This window comes from Phyllopteryx taeniolatus, chromosome 18, assembly GCF_024500385.1.
Source record: "Phyllopteryx taeniolatus isolate TA_2022b chromosome 18, UOR_Ptae_1.2, whole genome shotgun sequence".
NCBI lineage: Eukaryota > Metazoa > Chordata > Actinopteri > Syngnathiformes > Syngnathidae > Phyllopteryx > Phyllopteryx taeniolatus.
In genome coordinates this window covers 18,890,021-18,912,484 of record NC_084519.1, presented here as the reverse complement: position 1 = coordinate 18,912,484, position 22,464 = coordinate 18,890,021, and the positions used below count along the sequence as shown (strand labels likewise).

At 50.3% G+C, this 22,464-nt stretch overlaps 1 protein-coding gene across 3 annotated transcripts; it reads left to right on the top strand.

Moving 5' to 3' along the window:
- Nucleotides 1–299: 299 nt before the first annotated feature.
- Nucleotides 300–21,697, top strand: pinx1 (PIN2 (TERF1) interacting telomerase inhibitor 1). Of its 3 annotated transcripts, XM_061754485.1 has the most exons (8): nt 558–1,025; nt 1,189–1,298; nt 1,422–1,514; nt 1,617–1,722; nt 4,063–4,155; nt 7,644–7,726; nt 7,821–7,896; nt 21,141–21,535. In XM_061754485.1, the coding sequence occupies exons 1-8, from the start codon at nt 869–871 to the stop codon at nt 21,386–21,388; spliced, it is 966 nt and encodes a 321-aa protein (XP_061610469.1). In that variant the 5' UTR covers nt 558–868; the 3' UTR covers nt 21,389–21,535. The 3 variants fall into 3 exon arrangements, with proteins under 3 accessions (XP_061610468.1, XP_061610469.1, XP_061610467.1); XM_061754484.1 differs by lacking the exons at nt 558–1,025; nt 7,821–7,896 and adding an exon at nt 300–549 and having other exon boundaries at nt 21,141–21,697; XM_061754483.1 differs by lacking the exon at nt 7,821–7,896 and having other exon boundaries at nt 563–1,025; nt 21,141–21,697.
- The last annotated feature ends 767 nt before the right edge of the window (nt 21,698–22,464 follow it).

Sequence of the window (22,464 nt, the reverse complement as noted above, 5' to 3'; positions counted from 1 at the left end):
TTTTGGTTTTGAGAGAGAACGACATGCCACGTTCAAGTGCTGCTTGTAAATTGCAAAGTGCCAACAATGTGAAAACTGCTGCAGCATTATACAATGACTGGCTTTCTCCCATTTAAAAGTAACGTGTTGTGTTTCCTGTCAGTGGACAGCACTGATTCATTTAATATTGACTTTTCATCGTAACAAGTTGCATATGTGACCCCCCCCCCCCAAAAAAAAAAAAAGCAGAGAAGGGTTTTCGGGTTCATTCAACTTTGTTGACAAACGTTTCTTGTTTTCCCCCAGAGTTGCAGCGCCCTCTGTTGGTGAATTCAATGAAAACAAGCACGTTTAACAAGTTACTGGATTTAAAACTAAGCTAACGACAAATAATACAAATAAAGATGACTGATTAATAAAGACAATTCACGCCGTACGAAATACACTACAATATTCCAAATAGGATTTCGAACAGGCGACCAACAGGGCGCCTGTTGTATTCTATTGTCGTCAGGCACCTTGTGAGACTTCTACTGCGGAAGGACCCCAGGATGTCCATGCTCGCCGAACGTGAGAAAATAAGTTAACATTTTGCGCTATTTTCGTGCACATTCGAACAGTTTCCTTCCTTTTACAAAGGGTACCTGGGTCTCTTTTGTGATCAAATTCGAGAGTAATCCAGCAAAAATGTTATGTCTGTCGAAATAAATAGCTAACATTAGCATCTTCGGCACGTGTGCTGTCGTCAAGTCGATTTGTTACGTAACACCAGAGTCTTAATGATTCTTATACTGTAGCGTCGCGACATGTTCGCTTATCTGCTTCATTGTTAACAGTTGCCCGCACAGCAGGAGGCAAAAGTAGCGACACTCAAAAGCGCTTCGCAAATATGGCCACCCAAATGAATGTTGACGCCACTAATAACTGCGTGTCCTCTTCAACCTGTGAAAATAGCAGAATGGTCGCTCCAATGCTTTGGCTTGTAAGAGTTTTCTGTAAAGAGAGGAAAACAAAAAAGCTTGGTGAAGTGCAGCTATGTGGGAGAAGTATGTGTGCTACGTTTCGCACAAACCAAAGAACCGAGTTTGTTTTTTACACCCCACCCCCAAGCGTTAACGTGCGTTGAATGATTCAATGATTCTGATCATTATCATGAGATCCAATTTTCTGAAGTACTTTGCGAATGGAAAATGCTGCTGTGTTTTGCAGCCCGCAGAAAACAGAAGTGGTCGACGGACCCGCGGAACAGCGCCTGGAGCAATGACGACTCCAAGTTTGGCCAGAAGATGCTGGAGCGCATGGGCTGGTCCAAGGGCAAGGTGGGTGCGCGTGGCAACTGCAGAGAGAACCAGACGTCTAACGATTATTTGGAGCGGACCTTCATTTGTGCAAATGTGCGGCCGCCCTGGAACTCGAATTGACTCGAGTCCCCTTGCGTGCAGGGCCTGGGCCGAAGCGAGCAAGGAGCCACCGAGCACGTCCAAGTCAAAGTGAAGAACAACTGCTACGGTCTGGGAGCCCAAGGCAGCCAGGAGGTCCGCTCGTCTGGCGCTTTTAGGACCTTCGTTTGTCTTTCCTGCGGGAAAACGAGTCATTCCTCATCGGCGCAAATTGTCCAACTGCGTTTGTGTTTCCAGGATAACTGGATCGCACACCAGGAGGATTTCAACGACCTCCTTGCTCAGCTCAACAACTGCCACGGCCGAAACAACAACAGCAGCAGCAGCAGCAGCAGCAACGCTGGTACGAGAACAAACACAAAGTGGCTCTGCGGGGGTGCCTTGACTTACAAGTTGTTTTTTGAGGTATTGAGTTTTACATCGGCTGCCGCTTCAGTGAAGTGCGACGAAACCAAAAAGGGGAGCGATGGCGGCACTGGGATGCCCTGGCATGTGGGCAAGGAGAGACACGCAAATATAAAATGAGAACAAGGAGCCGCTGTAGGCCACAACTCGCACCTCGACGCTCGCCCGGGTGAACCGCCACCCCTGATGTCAATCGCTAGGCCACGCCCCTTACAACTCACACATCCGACCCGAGGACACTACAGTACGGACCCCTTCCCAAAAAATGTAATATCATGGAAACGTTTATTTGCACAAGTCCATAGACTTTCATAGCCCACAATTGAAACCTTTTTAACATCGTTTGGGCTTCCGGCTCATAAAACCCACGAAAGCAGGAATTCAAAAAAATTAGTTTTTGTAGAAAGAAAGAAAAGAAAATTCGGGTCACATTAAATCGGTGAAAATGTGCTACTTTCAAAACGGTCCGCTAATCTTCAATACTTGGTTGGGAATCCCTTTGCCTGGATGCGCCGCGGCATTGACGCAATCAGCCTGCGGCACAGCCCGGAAGTTCCGGAAGCCCAGATTTCCTTGATGCTTGCTGTCAGGTCTTTGTTTTTGGGTCTGCTGCCCCTCACTTTCCTCTTGATAATACCCCATCCATTCTCAATGGGGTTTAGATGGGGCGAGTTGGCTGGCATCCAAGCAGGTTTTGGTGCTTCTGGCGGTAGGGGCAGGGGCCAGGTCCTGCTGGAAGATGAAATCCGCATCTCCATACGGATCCTCAGCAGAAGGAATCATCAAGTCCTCTAAAACATTGTGCTCCACTCTCGCATTTAAGAAAGCACAGTTGACCAACACCTGCGCCGCACTTTGCACCCCGAATCCTGAGCGACTGTGGATATTTCACACTGGACCTCAAGCAGCTTTGGTTCTGTTCCTCACCGGTCTTCCGGACCTCGCTTCCCGAATGAAAGGCACACTTAACTTTCATCGGGTAAAGAGGACATCGGGCCTGGGACCGCCGGCCGACATTCCGGTCGTCCTTTCTTTCTTCTCCTCGGCCCGGTCGAGACGCTTCCTACGTCGGCTCGGGCTCAGAAGCGGCTCCAGTTGGAGCCCGACTCCCGACTCCCGCTGTGACTGCCGCCTCGTTCCACTCTTTCTGGATCTCTGCTAGATTGTTGAATCTTCTGATATGCTCGGACGCAGCGTTGCGCGAACAGCCGGCCTCCTTCGCTACGAACCTCTGACGATGGTCTTCTAACCCTAACCCGTCAAGTCTGCAGTCTTCCCCATATCGAAGCGATTGAATGACACCCGTGCAGGTGCTTTGACTTTCGTGTTTCAAACACACACGGCCTGCAAAATTTGGGCTGATTTCTTCACGGTATTTCCATTTCTGGAGTTCCTGTTTTATGAGCTGGAAGCCCAAATGATGTCAAAATAAACACGTAAATACTAGATATTCTTGAAATTGTGGGCGCTGAATCTATACTCTATGAAAGTTTAACTTTTTGAATGGAATTATGGAAATTCATGAACTTTTCCGTGATATTCAATTTCTTTGGAAAGGGTCTGTAATGTACAGTATTACACTTCATGAAAACAGTTTATTTGTATACGTTCTGTGTCATTGTTTTGGAAAAAAAGGAAAAAAATCCTGGAAAACAAAATGTAATTCATCTCAATGAGGAACATTGATTTCCCAGTCAATTGAGTTACACGCTGTTTCCCGCGAAACATGAAACTCCTAAGTCAAAGCACGGCTGTTCTCGAGCATGTTGGGATCGAAGAAGAAGAATCATCTTTTATGCACGCACATGAAATGTGTTCTCTGCATTGAACCCATCACAGTGAACACATACACGTGTTAGTGGAACACACTGGAGCAGGGGGCAGCTGAAGCGCGCTATGTCCTCCCTCTTTGCGACACTAGAGGGCGCTGCGGCTCAACAAACAGGACGCGTAGGAACTGAAGTGACGCTCATCATGCTCGAAAAGGTCATTTCTTGCAGCTCTCCGACGTGATCGAGATTCATGGGAAATACTTTTCAGAGGGCAAATTCCTGCCTAATTTCTACATGAAAAATCTAATCCTTGTGTCTGGATTGCTTTGTAATATTTTCCTTCGCTGTAAACTATACTCATCAAAATGATACACACATAAAAATATCACTCTGTGTAGCACGTCACTTTTTTAATTGAATTATCTAACTCAAGTAAGCTTTTGAAACACTGTTAATGAGGAGTCGAGAGAACGCGCATGACACATTTGGATGCGTTTTCTCTGCAGAAAGTCCGCCAGAGCTGCTGCAGAAAGGCTTCAGCCTGGAGGAGAAATCCAAGACGTCCAAAAAGCGAGTCCATTACATGAAATTCGCCAAAGGTGCGTATTGGCGTTCTGACTGAACACCACTGACATCCATCCAATTATTAGCTTTGAGTAGAAATGAAGGCGTTTTGACATCTGATATTGTCCGTCAGCGGGAGTTCCCAGTTTCAGCAGACCCACTGCACGTCGACTTTGTTCCCTCTCGGTCTCAGTAATTGCCAAAAAAGCTTTTGGCTACACATCACTCTGACTCCGTCCTCATTTTCTTTATTATTAATGTTAAACTTTGATGCCATCCGCGCAGACGCGCCCCCCCCCCCTCTTTTTGGCTCGCGGCTCAGACGAGGTCACTCGGCCCGGTCGCTGCCAGGGGAGGTTTTTCAAAAAAAAAAAGTGTAACTTTCCTTTTACATGTCAGGCAAGGCCGACACAGCGATAGGCACAAGCAGGAACTCGGTGTTAGGGATGACTGGAGAGCAAAATGAGTAAGCGGCAGGTCATATTTCATCACCGAGCCGCTCGGCGGTCGCGCGCAGTCGGGAGATGAAGGGCTGACTGAGCTCCGGTCGGATTCGAGGGTCAAATATGTCAGAAGGCATTTCTTTTTAATGACGACGTTTAGCCTCGCCGCGACTCGGAACATCACAGAATCCATTCCAGATCAGCAGATCCCACGAAGCGGCCAAAATTCGACTGTGATGAAAGAGTTTTCTTTGGAACAATTCAATATCAAAATCAAGACTTGTTGTTCATGGGAATTCCTGGCCTGTTTATCCAGTATCCAGTGTTGCGTATAGAATGACCGATTCCTTGCATCTCGTGAGTAATGCCCAAGGTAACAAACGTACCCCCCAAAAGCGCGTGCCAAATCATATTTAAGAAACAAAACCAAAAGAAAAACGGCAAAGCATTCCGCCCGAGTCCTGATCGCTGATTCGATAGTTTTAACGGGGCCCGCATCGCTAAAAGCTAATTGGCTTCCCAGTGACGAGGCTGAAGGGTTAGCCACATAAACGCGTGCTGCTGCGTGGCTCGGAGGTTTGGATGCTTTCCACCGTTTAGTGGTTTTGCGAGTGCGCGACCAAATGGCACAGTGGCGAGTTCGTCCGCATGGGGCGCTTCCATCCCAACGCAGTCCTGCTGTTTTGACTGACAACGCAGTCTTGTGGCCTATTTGACATTTGGCAAAGTCGTCCGTCGGCGCTGCTGTTTGCGGTAGCCGCGCGACATCCCCGCGTCATTCGGCAGCCGCTTCCCGCTTCCCGTTCCCGGCATCTGGCGCGTCCGTTTCTGCGGACGTGGCCCGATTCTGAGCGGGGCTACCCCGCGTGCGGCTCCGCTCCGCGCGGGATTCCGACAGAATCGACGACGTCCGCGTTTTCTGGGTAAAATGTCCCCCCTCAAAATAGCGGCCTTTGGGAACTGCGCCGAATGTGTACGGTGGCTTTGCGTGGACGGGTTTCATTGTCTTTCGGGACTTTTCGAAGACCCTCTTCAGCGGAAAAAAGGAAGCACCTGACGTGATGTCTGGCGTAGCGGGAACGGAAGGCTCAAGATAGGAGACGTAGCTGGCGTGCAGCCACCGAGAAGAGCGCTTTTCGCACGTGACCTCGCTTCCCGCTGTTTTGCAAGGCGACCGAGAGACGCCGGCTCCTCTCGTGTTGCTGTCCGACTTGTTTCTAAACGCGAGAGCGTCGCCTTTTTGAGGTTGGGCTCTTTTCCCCGTCCTCGCGTGCGTTGACTGACAGGCGTGTGAGGCTTCTGGAGGATTGCCCTGCCCTGCCCGGCACAAAACTAAACGATTTCCGCCTTCACGTGCGCGGTAATTCTTTTCATTTCTTTCGACTCCGGGAGGCGTACGGGAATCCCGAGTTGCATCGGCGGCTCCGAAACCCGCCGGCGTGCCTTCCTTGAACGCCGCCCCGCCCCGAGGCCGTTGCCAAGTCCGCGCGCGCTAACAGACTTACGGTCGCTGAGCTCGTTACGGGAGGTCGGCGGGGTCAAGTGCGGCTCACCGTGCGCAAGTCGAGCGCTGAAGTCATAATTAGCTCGGCCGAGGAGGTTTGGCTTTGCTTGTTGTCCGGCAGTCAGCGAGATTTTCAAGCGCTTGATGAATTCTTCCCAAGAACATTTTGGAAATAAAAAGATCAACATTAACTGTCGCACGAGTGTTAAAAAAACCATCCAGTGCCAATAGTAAGCCACGAAGACAATAAAACACAGACGATTGACATTGTCGCCATGATCTTTGAAGCGATGGTTTTTATGGGTCCGTAGCCGAGCAGAGCCGCAGTGCCCGCAGTCGCCACTATCGCTGTCCTTGAGCGTATGCATTGTTACGCTGTCTTTGTGAATTCTTGGCAAATATGATATTATATATTCTTCTTATTAATATAACGTCTCGGCGGCTCCTTCCCGCTTTGACTCGGCTGCTTTTTTTATCGACTTCCTGTTGGCGCTGGCGCTCTCTTTGTGGCAGGATTGATGGCCTTTGTTTGCGGTGGTTTTGTGTGTGTGCGTGCGTGGGAGGGGGTCGGGGGTCGGGGGTCAGTCAAATCTCAGCTGCTCGGTGGCGGGCCCGCAGCAAAAGCGCCGACCCACTCGGAATCGCCACCTCCATCTGTCAGCTGTCACGGCCGCAGGTCGCTGCGTGCGCCGGGCTTCCTCGTGTGTTTTGTATATCATCGTGTAATCACCTCTCTTGTTTTTGTGTTTGGTTTCGGTGATCTTTAAGTCCGCTCGGACGACTTATCTGAGGCCTTGGCAACCAAACGTCTTGAATAACACGCTCGCACCGCAACGCGGCCGGGTCGGGCTCTCGGCCGGCTTTTTATCACGACGTTATTTGCACTTTCACCTGCCGGCCCGCCATTTTTTTGACAGCCCCTTCCTCTCCTAAAGCTCCCGACAGGTCACGCCGGACCCGTTTTGAGCACGGCGCCCCCCCCCCCCCCCCCCCCCCCCTCCCTCCCGGCCTATTTATTTGTTCAACTCGCTTTCTCGGTTTAGCTCCTCAGCCGACTTGCGAGAGCCGAAGGGTGTGCGGGGAGATAGCGCTGGTAGAGCAATAAATAACCAAATGTTATCAGAGGCGCGCTAAAGGAAGAGGATGCAGCTGTACGAACAGGAGCCGGGCCCGAGACGGGCGAGTGTGCGCGCTCCGGGACTCTTTGAGAGTGGTGGGAGTCTAAAGGCGGTTTATTTTTCTTTGCCGTTTTATCCCCGGAGACAGAAGCGAAGCGCCCCTTTCTTCGAGTTTGGGACTACGCCCCCGTACGCGCACTTCAGACGTCCGCGTTTGTATAATTCCGCATCGGCGACGGCCACGGCGCTCGACGACGTCCTTCCGCGCGTCACGTCCTCGTAAATGGGAAGCGTAGCGCTTCGATAGCCACACGGGGCGCATCGCTTGAAATCGGCTTTGTTCTGCACTGATGTATTGAGTTTTCATCCCATCATAACTGAATGTATTGCCCTTCCCTTTTGTCAGACCCCACCAACGATGCCTCAATGTAATAAATCTGAGAAAAATGTTCTTTCAGGGAAGGACCTCTCTTCCCGAAGTGCGACGGACCTCAACTGCATCTTTGGGAAGAGAGCAAAGTGTGCCGCACATCCAGAGCAGGTATGACGCCCATCTTCCTCTCATCGGGAGCATTTACTGACTTCAATGAACAATGACGCGCGTCATTGAAAGGGATTGGGCAACTGGTTTACAGGAGAAGCGCCGGCGCGCGGCAGATGGAACGGCGAATCAAAAATGCAAGTTTCAGCGAGACCCAACCGGCCACCGAGGTGCCGCTGCCGCTCAGCTGTGTGTGCGGCGTACATATATTGCGTGACAACAACACTCAACTCCATTTCTAGGTTCATATTCACCTGTGCATGTGCGCTCTGCTCTCTCTTTGTGGCAACCTGCTTCTTTCTTGACAATCACGCCATGTTTTTCTGGTTCAGTAAAAGCAGTACAGTACGATTTGCAGGATGCCGGTCGGGGTCGCAGTGCGTCGCTAGGTGCGCAGGGCTTATTTGCTCAATGCGCGGGTCTTTTATTGATTTTTTTAATTTTTTTTTGCCACGTTTGCGGTACGAGTTCGGCAGGATTTGGTTGTCGGGGCTACGGAGCACTGCGCGAGTTCAACGTTCGGAAAGAAGCCGTTTGATCCGTATCCGATATCTGCCGGCGCGAGAGCATCTTGAACAGACGGCAACATCAAAAACTGCGTCTCGTCACTGGGAAAGCTCATAAGTCGGTGCACTCGTAAGTCAAGGCAGCACCGGACAGGCACGTGGACATTGCTCATCTCGGTTGTCACAAAATGGCGTCCCTTTTGCCAGGTGGCCAGAGCGGCGCTTGAAGCGCGGCGGTACTAATTAGAGGTGACGAGCACCGGCGCTGACGCGGCCCTCCCGAGTTTGCCGCGCCGAGTGTTCGGCTTCACGAGCCGGCCCGCGGCCCCGGGATTAGCCTCGTCACGGCGCGCGGCTTTTAACGGGCCGCTGATGGCTGGCGAGAGCGCCCAAATCCACTTAAAGGATTTGCCAACACGCTGCGCTGCCACACTTGCGTTTCCGAGGCCTCTCCTCAGGTGTGCTGTTATTGAAGTCTGATGGAAATTGTGGCTGCTTCTGCCCCCCGCCCCCCCCCCCCCGCCCCCCCTCCCCCCAAAAAAAGCTTGCAAAACAGTTTGTCTGCTCTTGACAGTTTTTAAAAAGTTGGTATGCCCATTCCAAGGCCAGTTAGCTCTTTGGTACCTTCATAAAAACGATGCACATCTTCGGTTTATGATTGAGTGAATGATCATTTGCAGAGCAATTTCAAGCCAGGCGATTGGTGGCCCAGACACGCACATCATCGCACTGCACTGCCGTGCGGAAATCCAGGCGCATCTCAAGGAATGCAAATATGGGCCAAAAGTTCCTTGATTTCAGTAGTTCAAATCCAAATTGAAACACGCGGCCAATTCCAAACTAATATCGCGATGACATTTCATTTCGATTGTATCTTATGCAGTTTTCTAATTTCTTTGGATGGGGAATTTTGGGCTTTTGTTAGCTCTAAATCATAACAGTCCAAATGATTAAATATAGTCATTTCAAAAATGTGTTTGACTTTTGGGATTGAACTATACTGAAATCAGTGATGCACCTGTATGCCCACATTCAATATATGATAGCTTGATAAATATTGTAGATATACTTTGAGAAATATTCATTGTCATGCATTTTTCACGGTGAAAAAACGTAACAAAAGGGGATAATGGACTCGTCCTTGGGCTATGCGTCACCCCCGCACAAAGTTTGATTGACGCTTTCAAAAAAGCAAAAGCGAGGCCGGCATCGGTGATGTTATTGCGCCGCATAACAAGCCACCGCCGAAACATTTCAGCTTCCCGGGATGTCGCGGGATCTGACGCATTTATTTTCCGCTGCTGTTTGTTATCTTCAACATTTGTCTTGAAGAAATTGGCATGGGAAAGTCCCCAAATGCGGCGGCGCGGGAGAAAAAACAAAACCCTCACAGGTGTCGAGCCACCGCTTCACAATGGCCGCCGCTCCCCGGCTGATTACGCTCGCGAACAGACGGCCACGTTCGCTCCCTAATCGTTTGGTTATGGCTTGTTATTTTTCAGCCAGGGGGGACGCCATTGACCGTATGGAAAAAAAAAAAAAAAAAAAAATGAAACCCAATTACAATGGTATCCCACGAGGCCTCGTGTCGGAGCCTGGCAGAATCTGAGCCGTGCGGGGTGATGCACGACCCGCTCGTGGATTTCCCAAAATTTCAAATACTTTTGCTATCGCCGTCCGCGAGCGTTATCGCGCATCTGCATCCAGGCACGGTGAGGCCAGGAGACGCCACCGAATCTGGCCCCCCCGGCCCCCCCAGGATGGCCCGTCATGAATCTTCAACTGCCGCCGCCCACCGCCGTCCCGCTCCGGCCGCCTGTCCGCTCGCCCACCGCTGGGCGCTTTTCCTTCCTCTGCAGCGATGTGCTTCCTGCTCGCCTCTTATCGCCGCTCGCAACGCTCCCCCGAAGCACGCGCCTGTTCATCAAAGGAAAGAAGGACCGGAGCAGCCGCAACACGACGCGAACCTGTGCCGGCAAATTCTCTTTGCGACAATGACGATGCTCATTTTACCCAGGGGGGAATACGCTCCAAACACCCGTGATGAGTGGAAATCGTTCAAGCTACAATAGTTGAAAACACACGTTGTACATTCGCAAGCATAAAATTGATGGCAAATAATGTACCTTTGTGGAAATGAGGGGATGCAACTGGAAACACTAAAAGCATAAATCGTCTCCCAAATGGGCCACCTTAGGCACATGTGACAGCTGAACACGCGTGTGGCGGCCTTCGTACAAGGCGAGTCCAATTTGTGGCGCTCGCTCGCTCGCGGCTTTACTTTCTCTTTTGTGTGGTGACCGGCACCTTTTGGATCATTCTCAAATGTCCGTTAGTTTTCAGTTGCGGTTAGCTAACCTTAGCGTTTTGTTTGGAACCCGTTGGAGCTCACCACTTATCTCGGTTTGCAGCATATCGAGCGATTCGTTGGGCTTGAACTGCTCGACTTACCACGTAAGCCTTCACTTAAAATAAAACTCGATGGATGGCGCCATGTTTCCTGCAGCCAATCAGAGCATTGCCTTTTTACTTGTACTTGTGTTCAGCACTGATGGAGGGCCTATATATTGTTAGGAATGTGTGAAAAAGGAGTTCCATTCGCGAAGTTTCTTCTTCTGCTCTTTTGATCTTTATGGAAGCAGGATTGATTTGGATTGCTATTATTCCTGGTCACTCACTAAGTTGTGTTTAAAGTAGATCTTTGGTAGTTGAATAAATAATCCGTGAATAATCATGTTTGGGTAATTCAAATGGTAACTTCAATATGGATCAAAAGAATGATGATTTCTTCCATAATCGGGCAGCCCATCCCTCGCGATTTGATTCCATTTTTCACCAAGCTGCTGAATCGCATGTTGTCAATCGGTATAGCGGCATAAATGTGGGCAGCGTTCCCCAACGGTCCCGTCCGTCTGTGCCGCTACTCTGCGCTAACCCTGCCGCTTTGCTTACGTCCCCTCAAAAGAAAGTCGCGGGCGGAATTCAAGCTGGGATATGTGGCTGGCTCGCACTTTCCTTCACGTAGCAAATGAAGGACATCATTTTGAGTCCCTGAGCAGTCAGGCTGGCGGCGGAGCATCTGTCCGTCCGCAGCGCTCGGCGATCCGTCACCCGTGCCGCGCGCTCCGACCTCCGCCTCCTGCCGCCGCTCCTCTCCCCCTCACCGCAATTACTCTCCGCGTGACAAACGACAGACCGGGCGGCGGACGCTTTTGAAATGAAGTCTTCTCGGAGGCCCTTCGCCGGCGCGCCTCGACCTCCTCGGGAGGGGGGGGGGCGGTTTCGTTAGAGGAGCCGCTCGGAGGCCGCGGCCCGGCTCGATTCATCTCCCCGGCGCCTCTCGCCCGGTCCGCTCAGGCCGGCGGAAAAAGCCGACGAGGCTCCGGCGGGTCCTCGGCGTTAGCTGAAATAAAGCACTCTGCCGCCCGGTGACTGATTGGCTAATTAATCAGTCAAAGGGGAGCACGGCGACTGGCGACTTGAGGGACCCGGGCGGCGAGCGCAGGGTTCCTGCTGATAAATAGACTCCCCGCGCATTCATACATCAACAAAAGTTAGTCATTGTTTAAAAGCGAAAGGTGGGAAAGCTGAGCAGCCGCCGCCGCCGCTTTATCTGCCCGACGATACATTTTTGTCTGTCGCTTACATGATGTCATATTTCTCATATCCGCTCAAATCTGACTTTTTTCTTCAAATATTTGTCATGTCCTAGAGATTCTTAATTCTTTATTTACAGAGAGTTTTATATATATATATATATATATATATATGTATCAATTTTGTGAAAAGGGTACTTCTAACTGCGCTCGCAACACATCATTTGGAGTTGACTTCAATTTCATTTTCTCTGCTTTGGAAATCACTAAAAATTAAAAAGTGGACTACCAACTTTATTATATTAACGTTGTTGATTGGATGGCAGTTCGGTTTTCAGACTAACAGTCGAATAACATTAAAGACGACAACAACAAGGGACAATAATGCCAAACGTAGACATACAGACACCGTCCGTGCCAGTGACGATGCCGCACACGTACGGCAGACCAAAGTGGCCAACGCACAATTTCCCCTCCTGGGATCAAATAAAGCCATGCAAGCGGCCAAGAATACAGAATACAGAATACAGAACACTCTATGCACGCAACAATGAGCAATTGTGACGCGCAGTTAGCTAGCTAGCTAGCTATGCCTCCACGCCGAAATGCACCGTCCCTCCTGATAGCCCGCTGCCGTGGCCTCTTTAGAGTGCCTTGTCATTGGCCACGGGTGTGCGCGCGTCACAGAGAGAAGGCGGAAGAGCGTGGGGGAAAAAAACTGCTTTGCGCGGCCTTGTCATCGGTGTGAGCATGCACACGTCACGGAGGGTGGGGTGGAGTTTAACGTGACGGCCGCTCCAGAGCGCCTCATCGTGGCGGCGTGTAAAAGCCCTGCGACGAGACCGGGTGGGATGTGTTCCAGCCACCAGAGGTTTTTTTTTATGGATGTATTTTCACAGCCCAAACATGTAGTTGTGTGTAGAATAGGAAAGTTGCTAGATGACCAATCCTGGCCACTCATCTGCTCCATTTGCACACTGACTGAGGAGTCTCTGCAACATTTGCACAATCGACAAATCGCTACTCGTCACATTAAAGCGCATCCACTCCTTCAAGTCTCGGCGCCCTTTGCAGCGGACTATTGCAATATGTGTCATTCCAATTGCTCGAAGTTTCTCGAGGACTCTGCATCTTTTTGCACAATTGTCCCAAAAAATAAAATCAATTGTACCGGCATTACCAGATAACTAGCAACCCTTTACTGCTCAGTGAGTGTTTTTTTTTTTGTCAATGTCTTTGTGTCTCCAAAGCGTTCTCTGTCAATCGAGCGCCTGTTGTCGTACTGGAGCGGCTCCGACTACCGGAGACAAATTCCTTGGGTGTTTTTTGGGACATACTTGGCAAATCAAGACGATTCTCATTCTGAAGTGGCGTCCATTTTGTTCCAGAAGGCTGATTTTGTGTACTGGCCTCATCATTGAAATTTGTCAGGTGTTGTCAACGCCACTCTTCTGTGCGGCGTTTCATATTTGTAAGAGATTCCTTTCCACGTTCCAGTGACTTGACGATACGAAGAGCTGTTAACGAGTTCCTCCTTTTGAAGCGATGATTTGGCATAGGCCCCGTTTGGACCTCTTCGAGTCAGACGGTCGGCGCGCCGCCCGGCCCTCGGGGTCGGCGTGACCCCCGCCCACCCTACGGCCTCTCCCGCTCCCACGCTCGCTGGGTCACAAAGGGCCGTGAGCTAAGCCCGGTCGGGGAGCGCCCGTTGCGAGGCTCCGCGGCCCACGCGTCGTCCGCATGAAATATTGCACGCCGCAAAGGCGCAACGCTCCCCCTCGTATTACCACCTTGAGGATTTCCACGGGGGGGCTCAGTGGGGCATACTTGGTGATAACTTGCTGATATTGCATTTTAGCTGGATAAGTCTGCTACGATTGAAGAGTTTAGTTAGCTTCCGAGGTCTTCCGGTCATGAATGAAGGTAGCGGTGAGCGGATGAAAATGAAGTCAGGAGAGTTTTCCACTCTGGCCTCATTCTCGTAAGCTTTTGTATCTTGGATATTTTACAGCAAGTGTCATACGAGCACTTTATAATAGAATAGAACAAAACACCTTTGTCATTGCAAAACATTTGACGGTCCTGTCAAGGGAAAAATACATTTGTACATAAGCACTTTTCAATTGTATTAAAAAAAACAAAATATCTTTTGTCGACCAATAGAAATGTGTTTTTGTTGTTGTCGACAACAATGATATACATTAATATTACTAACTATTAAAAAAAAGTAATTTTTGTTGTTTTTTTTTAATTAAAAAAGAAATCACAAAATTTGCAGATACATGCTTTGTGGACCATAATAACAGGCATCAATTTCACCGCTCATAAAAAATGCGTAGCTTTTTTGGGGTTTTTGAATTACAAAATATTCAGATGCTGTTTATTGGACAGCGAGAACGTCTATAATATAATGAACGGAAAAAAACCTACATTTGAATGATGAATGATTGTTATTGTACAGAGATGAACTATAGACAATAGTATGCAAATATATTTCCAATACAGCCAGCAGCTGCAGCACCAGATGAGGTTATTTCAAGAGTGCATTAGTGCAAACCATCATGGCTGTCCAAAACGGGGTTGTTTTTTTTTCAATTGAATTCCCCCACCCCAAAACATACAAAAACAAAACAAATACTTGAAATCATGAAAATCGAGAAGTAGCGACCAATTATGTGAATATATGTTTGCTATATGTAATTGAATGGCACTTTGTGAAATTGCGCTTGAGAGAGGTGCAGCTATTTTATTTGTCCACAATGTTAACAAGCGATTTCCTGGGTTCAGCCTTTTTTTTTGCTTGAGTATTTTTTCAATTTAACCAGGAATCGTCCCATGGAGATTCCGATATCGGCCACGACAGCAGCACGATAGTTCCCATTCAAATGCGCAGTTAGGACCAATCAGCAGGAGTTAACGGTATGCAGGTCACATTGTCAGCAGGGTTCGGTGCGAAAGCAAGAGCATGCCGTACTCAAAGGTTCCTTGGTTCTTATTTTAAACTGCTCTATACTTGGCAAATAATGCACTTTTAGATGAAATGTTTCGGGCGCAAACGCCTTGGATGCAATTTCACCGAACATAGTCTTCGTCTGCGGAGTGACAAACATCATTGGTCCGTCAGATCGCAGCTTGGGGAACCAGGAGCCAAGCAGGTCACGCACAATAGCCTGAGAAAGGAAGCTGTACCAGCGTCCTAATCTAACATTGTGCGGAAAAGGCCAACCGATCCTTTGCACGGTCCTGCAAAGCGCTGCGGGTACCCAGAATTCATTGCGCTGATGTAGTTGTCAAAAGATCCGGCTGAGCGTTCGTTCCTGCCGATATTGTTATGCTATTTGTTGGGCTAAGGGTGGCATTTGGGACTTGATGTCATCAAACTCAAACTGTGGCTTGTGTTTTCAAAAGCGACTTTCCGCTCATGTCCTTTGCACCCTCAAGCACTTTGGCGCTTTAGCGAAGGTGTGAGTTGCATAAACTCAGTAAGGTTTGCTTTTCTGCGCCGGTGTCATTGAAATGAAAACAACAACAAAAAACCACACGTTGGGTTATACACCGTCTGTAAAGAATGTCGTTGCACCTCCCGCGTCGAAGTGTTTGCGTGCTTCAATACAGCGGCACCCTGTTTTGCAGTTACACGGTCCAGCGCACTCCAGCAGGGCGTCACGCTTAAAGGGAGCCGCTCAAATTCGCTCTCAGATAACATCTAATTGAAGGCTTAACCTTTTGTCCCCCCACCCCCCAGTCGCGCCAGAACATATCAACGGCCCGCCAAACGACACTCCCCACCGCCAGTCGTACGTTTAGCGCTTACCTTCCTGGCAGCGCCCTCGGCTTCTCCCCCGCAGGCCGCGCCAGCTCGCTGACACTTACAGATTAGCACCGGTTGGAAAAGACGACAAAACAACAACAACAACAAGGCTAATTAGCGTCTGCCGAAGTTAACTGGCCCAACATTCCCACCCCCCCGCTTTCATCGCCGACTTGAATAATTCACGGGCAAGCGGCGGCGCCTTGGCGGTGGCCGTTTTTCGCCAAGTGTTTGCACGCATAATGCCGTCTTCTTTTGTTTAGCTGTGATAAACGCTCCCTTCCAAAAAAAACACACCCTCGCTTTGCGGAGGCCTCCACGTACTTTGCGTAAATAACGTCTCAAGCGGAGGGAAATGCAAGTATTAGCGGAGGTCGGGGGCGAGTGGCGTTGCGGTGCCGTAATCGATGGCGATGCGGTGAAGTGTTGCCTTATTTACCCGGCTGTTTTTCCGTCCGCCCACGTCAAGCGCGTGAAGGATGGCCCGCCGGACCCCGGCGCTCATCAGGGAGCGACGGCCGGCTAATCAGGGCCTGATCCATAGACCCCGAGCGTGGCCAGATTTATTATTGTGGCAGGACAATGAGGGCACCCTGCTGCAATTACCGAGCCGAACAATATTGGCTGCGAATTATCCAAAAGGAAACAACGGGAAGGATTGCGAAAAAAAAAGAAAAAGAAATCGGGTCTTAATTGAGACGAGGAAGACGAGTCGGAACATAATTCCGGCAGCGTGTTGGGGAGTGGTTTGCGCATCTGTCTCGCAGCTGGGAGGTTCTGTGTTCAAATCCTGGTTTTGGCCTTTCACATTTTCCCTGCAGTCGAACGTCTGAACTGTGTCATGTTTTCTCACGATGGCGCCCGATCTCACACTTTGTACTCTGTGTGTCGCCCATATATGCAGCACGCACGCACGCTTTGTACTGTTTGAGTTTTTCTGTGCCTCATTGATGTGACAGACTGATATTCAGCGCCTAATCTTTATTTTCTCCTCAAGAGTTCTGCAGGGATCTGTTGGTCATTACTTTGTTTTACAAAGCTGAACTTCACAGGCAAATTTCTCGGCGTGACCGTCTTGCACGTCTGCCCGTTGGAAAGACGTACTTGACGAATATATTCGTCGGTGGCAGTCAACGGATGGATTCGGTTCGACGGATACAAGCGTCCGCGGCAGTAAAGGAGTTAGTCATATGTTACCGTATTGCCCTTTAAGACGTGCTTTCACTGTCGTGCATGTTGTCGGGAAAGGTTTGCCGCGAGGGGCGGCGAACCTTATCCGGCGGCGGCCAAACCTTCCCTCGGCCGGCCCGCTCGCCGGCGGCTTCGTTAGCAGCAAGAGATAAAACGGGATCGTCCCGTCGGAGGCCTTTTCTCACGGACCCCCGGCGGGCCCTCGATGCCTTCTCGGTCTCTTTACCCCCACCGCCCCCGCCCGGGGAGAGCTCGTCGCAGGAAGCGCCCGATAGCGAGCCGGGCCGCTCCTGTGCCGAAGGAGCCTTATCTCAGGGCTGCACACGGTGCGCTGGACGCATCCTTTTCCTGGCGTTCCGTGCCGGGGAGGAGGAGGAGGAGGAGGAGGAGGAGGATGGCGGCGCTCTGACATAGGGGGCTTTCTCGAACCTTTCCAATCCCCCCCCCCATGTGGACGAACCTGGGAATCGTGCTTTGTGCTCAGCTTGCGGCCAACTACAGCGAACCGCGTCTGTCTTGGGTTAGGGTTCGATCCACACCTGCCTGCTGTAGGTGGGGGGGGGGGGAAATTAAAAAAAACAAATATATATATATATATATATAAGTAAAGGTTAACTCAACAAATACCAACATATTTAGTTTGTTCACAAAAGTAAATAACATGCTGGTGGGGAAAACGTAGGGTACTCACATTTCACATGCATTATTTTCTTCCAATGTTTACTTGTTGCTAGCAGAAGGCAAACCGCTAATTTAATTACAGGTTACAGGAAAGCGGTTGAGCCGTCAAAGGAGGAAACAAGATCGCGCGCCGACGTGTTTCCTAGTGACACGTTGCCATCGACACTCGGCCAGGCCGCCGGTAGCGCTGACTGCGCGCGTCTTTTTTAACCACGTAGCAAGTTTGTCGCCGCTTTCCACCTTTGTGCTGCCTCGTTCGCCCCCGCAGCCTCTCTGGAGAGAGAGTCATTTCACAGCCACTTGTAAAGTGGCCCTCGGCCATCTTCCGCCAAATCCCAGCTAACGCGTCGTTTGGCGCTGTCAGCTCGCTCCAAAGCCCCGCCGCCATTGTGCCAGTATGGATTTTGCTCTCAAGCTGTGAAAGTTTAGTTTAATGGCCCAAGAAGTCGGGAGGTTTTGTCTGCTCAGAAAACTTCACTGGAGCCTCAATCATCATCATCATCATCATCAGCGGGCGATTTGACTCCAATACCGCGATTGTTCCATCAAATTTGCATCGCTTTTTTGTTGTCTTGAAGCAGTTGTTTTGGCCCCCTTGCTCGCATATCCGTGCGTCACCCAATGCTCAGTCAGGCCCCTCGTGGGCGTGACGTGTATTGAGGACCGGCTGCTTTTAGTGCCTTCCGATCAAAGTCCCCCGTGGTCCATTTAGGGCAACGGACGCAAAATCAGACACTGGCGCATTGGCCCCTCCCTCAATTGACAAGAATCATTTCTCACTCTCCAAGAAGAATAGTTTTTCGAAAGTAGCGCTGTATTGCATACGTGCTTTGAACAGGTGAACAGGTTTTCTCTTGCGCTTTTCCACCTTCAAGGCGCTTTTGTGGCGTCTCCTTTGCTGAATTCTGATGACGCGGCACGGGGAGCAAGCGGGCCCTCCGTCTCTTGCTCGAGGGCACTTTGGGCCGAGGGTCGAACACGCAACCTTTGGGTCGGGGGACGACCGCCCGAGCCGAGTCGCCTTTGCGTGAGAACAAAGTAAAACGTTTCCCAAAGTGTAACCGGTCTTCGTACTGCAGTTCCGGCGTCGACGCCTCGAGTCCGAGTCGCTCCTTTCGACTTTCTTTGTGTGTGCGTCCCGTTCCGTAAACGGCTGAAAGCGCGTTGGCGGTCGGGGTTCTCCTCGCCCTCCCTCGCAAGACGAGCCACAACAAACGTCTCGTCCCAAAGGTGAGCGGGTCTCTTATTTGTTTTTGTACGAGGTTTATAGTATTGCACCAAAAGACCCACACTTCCAAGAAACCTAATGTCTACTTAAATTGGAAAAAAAACAATTTCTGTCCTCCGATTGGCTGGTCAGAGCAAAACCTGATTGCATTTTTTACACACATTAACACATTATTTCAATGTGTTTAATTTCAAATGTTGAATGTTATTCGATCACGACCGCTTCTGAACTAACAAGTACTTTATACGTCACGCCGGACGCTGGCACGGCCGACATCTAATGGCGCAACTGCCGTGCGAATGCCCCACGTGCTGGGTTGTGCGTGAACGATACGGGCCAATAAACGGCGCTTCTGCCGTCACCCGCCAGGTGCGCCGGCTTCGCGGCCGCAGGCTTTCGTGCGGCCCGTTTCGGGCCCTCGGGCCCCTGCTTTGGATGTTGTGGTAGCGGCCCATCCGTTAGCTTGTCTATTCTAATCAGCCCAAGTCGTCTAATCGCCGTGCAAAGAGAGGAAAAAGCCGAAAGGCCGAAGAGCGGGCGACTCCACACGACGTGTTTTCGATAGATCTCTAAAAGGCCGCCCGAGGTAAGCGGCGTCGGCGGCCGCATTGTTTGCCGCGATCCTCAGGAGGAACTCGCGTATTGTTCGGCACCGATCATTATGCATTGAGTAGGCCGTTAGGCAAACGGAGACGAATGGCTCACAAGCGCAAGCTGACAAATCGGCCTCGTTGGCCTCGTTGGGCTCGTGGATATCGCCGTAGCCCCGAGCGCGTCATTTAAAGGGCCGGAGACCATTTTGTGGGCGTGTTCGCGGAGTCGCAAAGTGTGGCGGTTCAGGACCGCAAATGGCCAAAATCTTTATTATTGCATTGACCTTTTCTTTTTATTAAGCCCCAAAGTTTTGGGGTCGGCTCCCCAAAAACAGGAGAACATGTTGTTTTTTTCCAACATTCTGTAAATAGGTGAATTAGCAGGTTCGAGCAAGTTGCCTCACCGAATATTTTGTTCTGCACCGAAAAGGTCGCTGGCAGTAAACGGCGGGATTCCAGTTGAGCGTCGATCAGCCCCGTTTTCGAGCGCTTTTCCAGTGAGTGAAAATGTCCGCCATGGCCAACAGCAGCTCTTTTGAGGACGGCGGGTTGGAAAGTCATCGCTAATCTCTCCAGACCGCGGACATCCCGGTCCCGATCGCTTTACGATGCGTCCTCCGACATTGCGAACGCTTCGCCGTTGACTGAGGTTCCGCCGCGCCTCCTTTTTTGCGCTCGTTCGGTCAGAACGATCGTTCATCTACAAACGAGTAACGCAGGTTTAGAGGGCAGGCGCACGTTGGAACCCGTTTACATTACGACCGGGTTCCAAATGACTGTGCAGCACTTTGTAGGTTTATTATTGTCTTGCCTGTCGTCACGCTTCCGTTTTCAAATCGCAATGTCGCGTATAGTCGTGGCAAAGGTCCAATTTGGTGTCGCTGGAAATGTGGCTTCTTCCGCCGCCCCCTGCTGGCGGTCCGGCGTAACAGTGTGCTCCTCACGAATCGCAGTCGCGCTTCCGTTTGTTTGCTTTGGAGACGATCACCACCAGGATGGCAACAAAAAGGACAACTTGTTAAACTATTAAATGCGTGTTAACAATCTGTTTTACAAGTTCGCACGAGCTACACTGGAATATATTAACGACCTGAGTTTCAGCGGTCGTATCAAATCGATCGCAAAAACGGCCTTCGACCATCTGGAGAACATAGCCAGAGTGAAGGCTTGCACGCGCCAAGGAGACCAGGAGAAGTTCGTCCAGACGGCTTCGGTCCCGAATACACGAAAGACACGCTAACGGCGAGTCGGAACCCGACGGGCTCGGACTTGTCGGATAGCGGGTCCAAAACAAACACAATTTTGCCGACCCGAGTCGAGTCGGCCTCAAGTGTGGACGTTTGGCCACAAGCGCGTTTCTTTTTCCCCTCGTGCTTATGATCGAGCATTTTACAGCAGTTCCGCCTTGAAATGATCTTTCGTGCACTCTGCAATTTTACTCATTTGAGGCTTTGTTTTGAAATGCTTTTATTTTTCTCTACTTGTTTTGCTTTTAATCACGTGAAGCACATTTAGTTACCTTGTGTAGGAAATCGAAATGCAAACACTATAAATGTAAATATAAAACCTTCCTTGGTGATTTTTGTAATATGAATGATATTTGGCAGGGTTGCTAACGACGCGTGTGTGTGTGTGTGTGTGTCTTATGTAGAAGATGTTTATTTTCACTCGACGGGAACTCAAATTTGAAGGTCGTTATCGTCCGGCCCGATGTTCCCCGCCGATGCCGCTTTTAATTGTTCATCCGACGCACGCTCGCTCCGATCTGCCGTCTCTTCACCAATTTAACGGCTTTTTCTTTTCTTCAGGAGAGCGCCGAGAGCCCGACCGACAAGAGCCCGACCGCCGCCGCCGCTCACGAACTCGACACGGAGTCCATCACCAAGACGGTGACCAGCACGCTCACCACGCAGGAGTACTTTGCGCAGAGGATGGCCCGGCTGAAGGCGGCCCGCCGGCAGGTCGCCGAGGACGCGCACGAGTCGGAAGAGCCCAAGAGGAAGAAGAAGAAGAAGGAGGAGGCGGAAACGGTGAGCGGTCTGGAACAAGCGGCTGAGCCCTCGAAGAAGAAGAAGAAGAAGAAGAAGAGACCAAATGAGGACGCTGCGAAGGAAAACTTGGCTGAGGAGAAGGACAGTGAGGAGCGGAAGGAGAAGAAGAAGAAGAAGCCAAAATACAAAATGGAGATGCCGAGCGCAACGCCGGCGGTTGAACCTGAGGAGAAATCTGGCGAGGAGCAAGAGCTTGTCGTGCACAAGAAATCCAAAAAGCTCAAGAAAAAGCAGCGAAATTTGTGAGGAATTGGCTTAGGAAGAAAAAGGTTTTCAAAAAAAATAAAAAAAAAATAAATAAAAATCTGATGACATTTTCTCAACGGCAGACCGGTTGAACCGCATAAGGCGCGCACCGCGAGACGTTCGGGGAAGGAGGCCCAGTCGGGGGCGTGGCCTCAAGTTGGCAGAATCATTTTGTAACACTGACCCATCGCAAGAATAGAAATAACGAGCTGCTGGAAATGTTGAAAGTTGCCGAGTAATCGCAATTTCGTCCCGATTCCCATCGGTGCTAACGAGTTGCGCAATTAGTCGGCATGATGTGAAAAATGCCGACCCGTCATCAAAATCGTGTTTTTTTCGACCGGTCGCCGGACAGTTGCGGGCGAGGCGAGGACAAACGGTTGCAAACACATACCAAATTTGGCGGGCGAGGCCGGCCGGCGGTCGTTTGGGTCGCCGGGCGGGATTGGCGAGTTTGCGCTAACCAGGAAATCCTCTGTCACGCGCCGCACATGACAAACGTGTTTGTCTGTGGCGACGGGTCGGGAGGAGTCCGACCGGGAAAGAGGAAAGCTTCCTTCCAAAAAAGGCGACTCCGTCATCGTTTATGGCTTCGGGGAAACGCCTGAGATGAGGAGGTTTTGGATGCGTTTCTATTTGACATGTCGAGACGCTAACCAGCGTGAACCAACGTCCGAGTCGCAGGTGCGACTGGTTTATTTATATATATATATTCCAAAAACCAAAACCAAAACCAAAACAATCCTTTTCCCACTAACGTTTTGGCTCCTCATCTCAAATGTGAATTCAAGCCATCATGCACAACCGCTGCTTCTGACTGGGTTTTCTGCGGTTT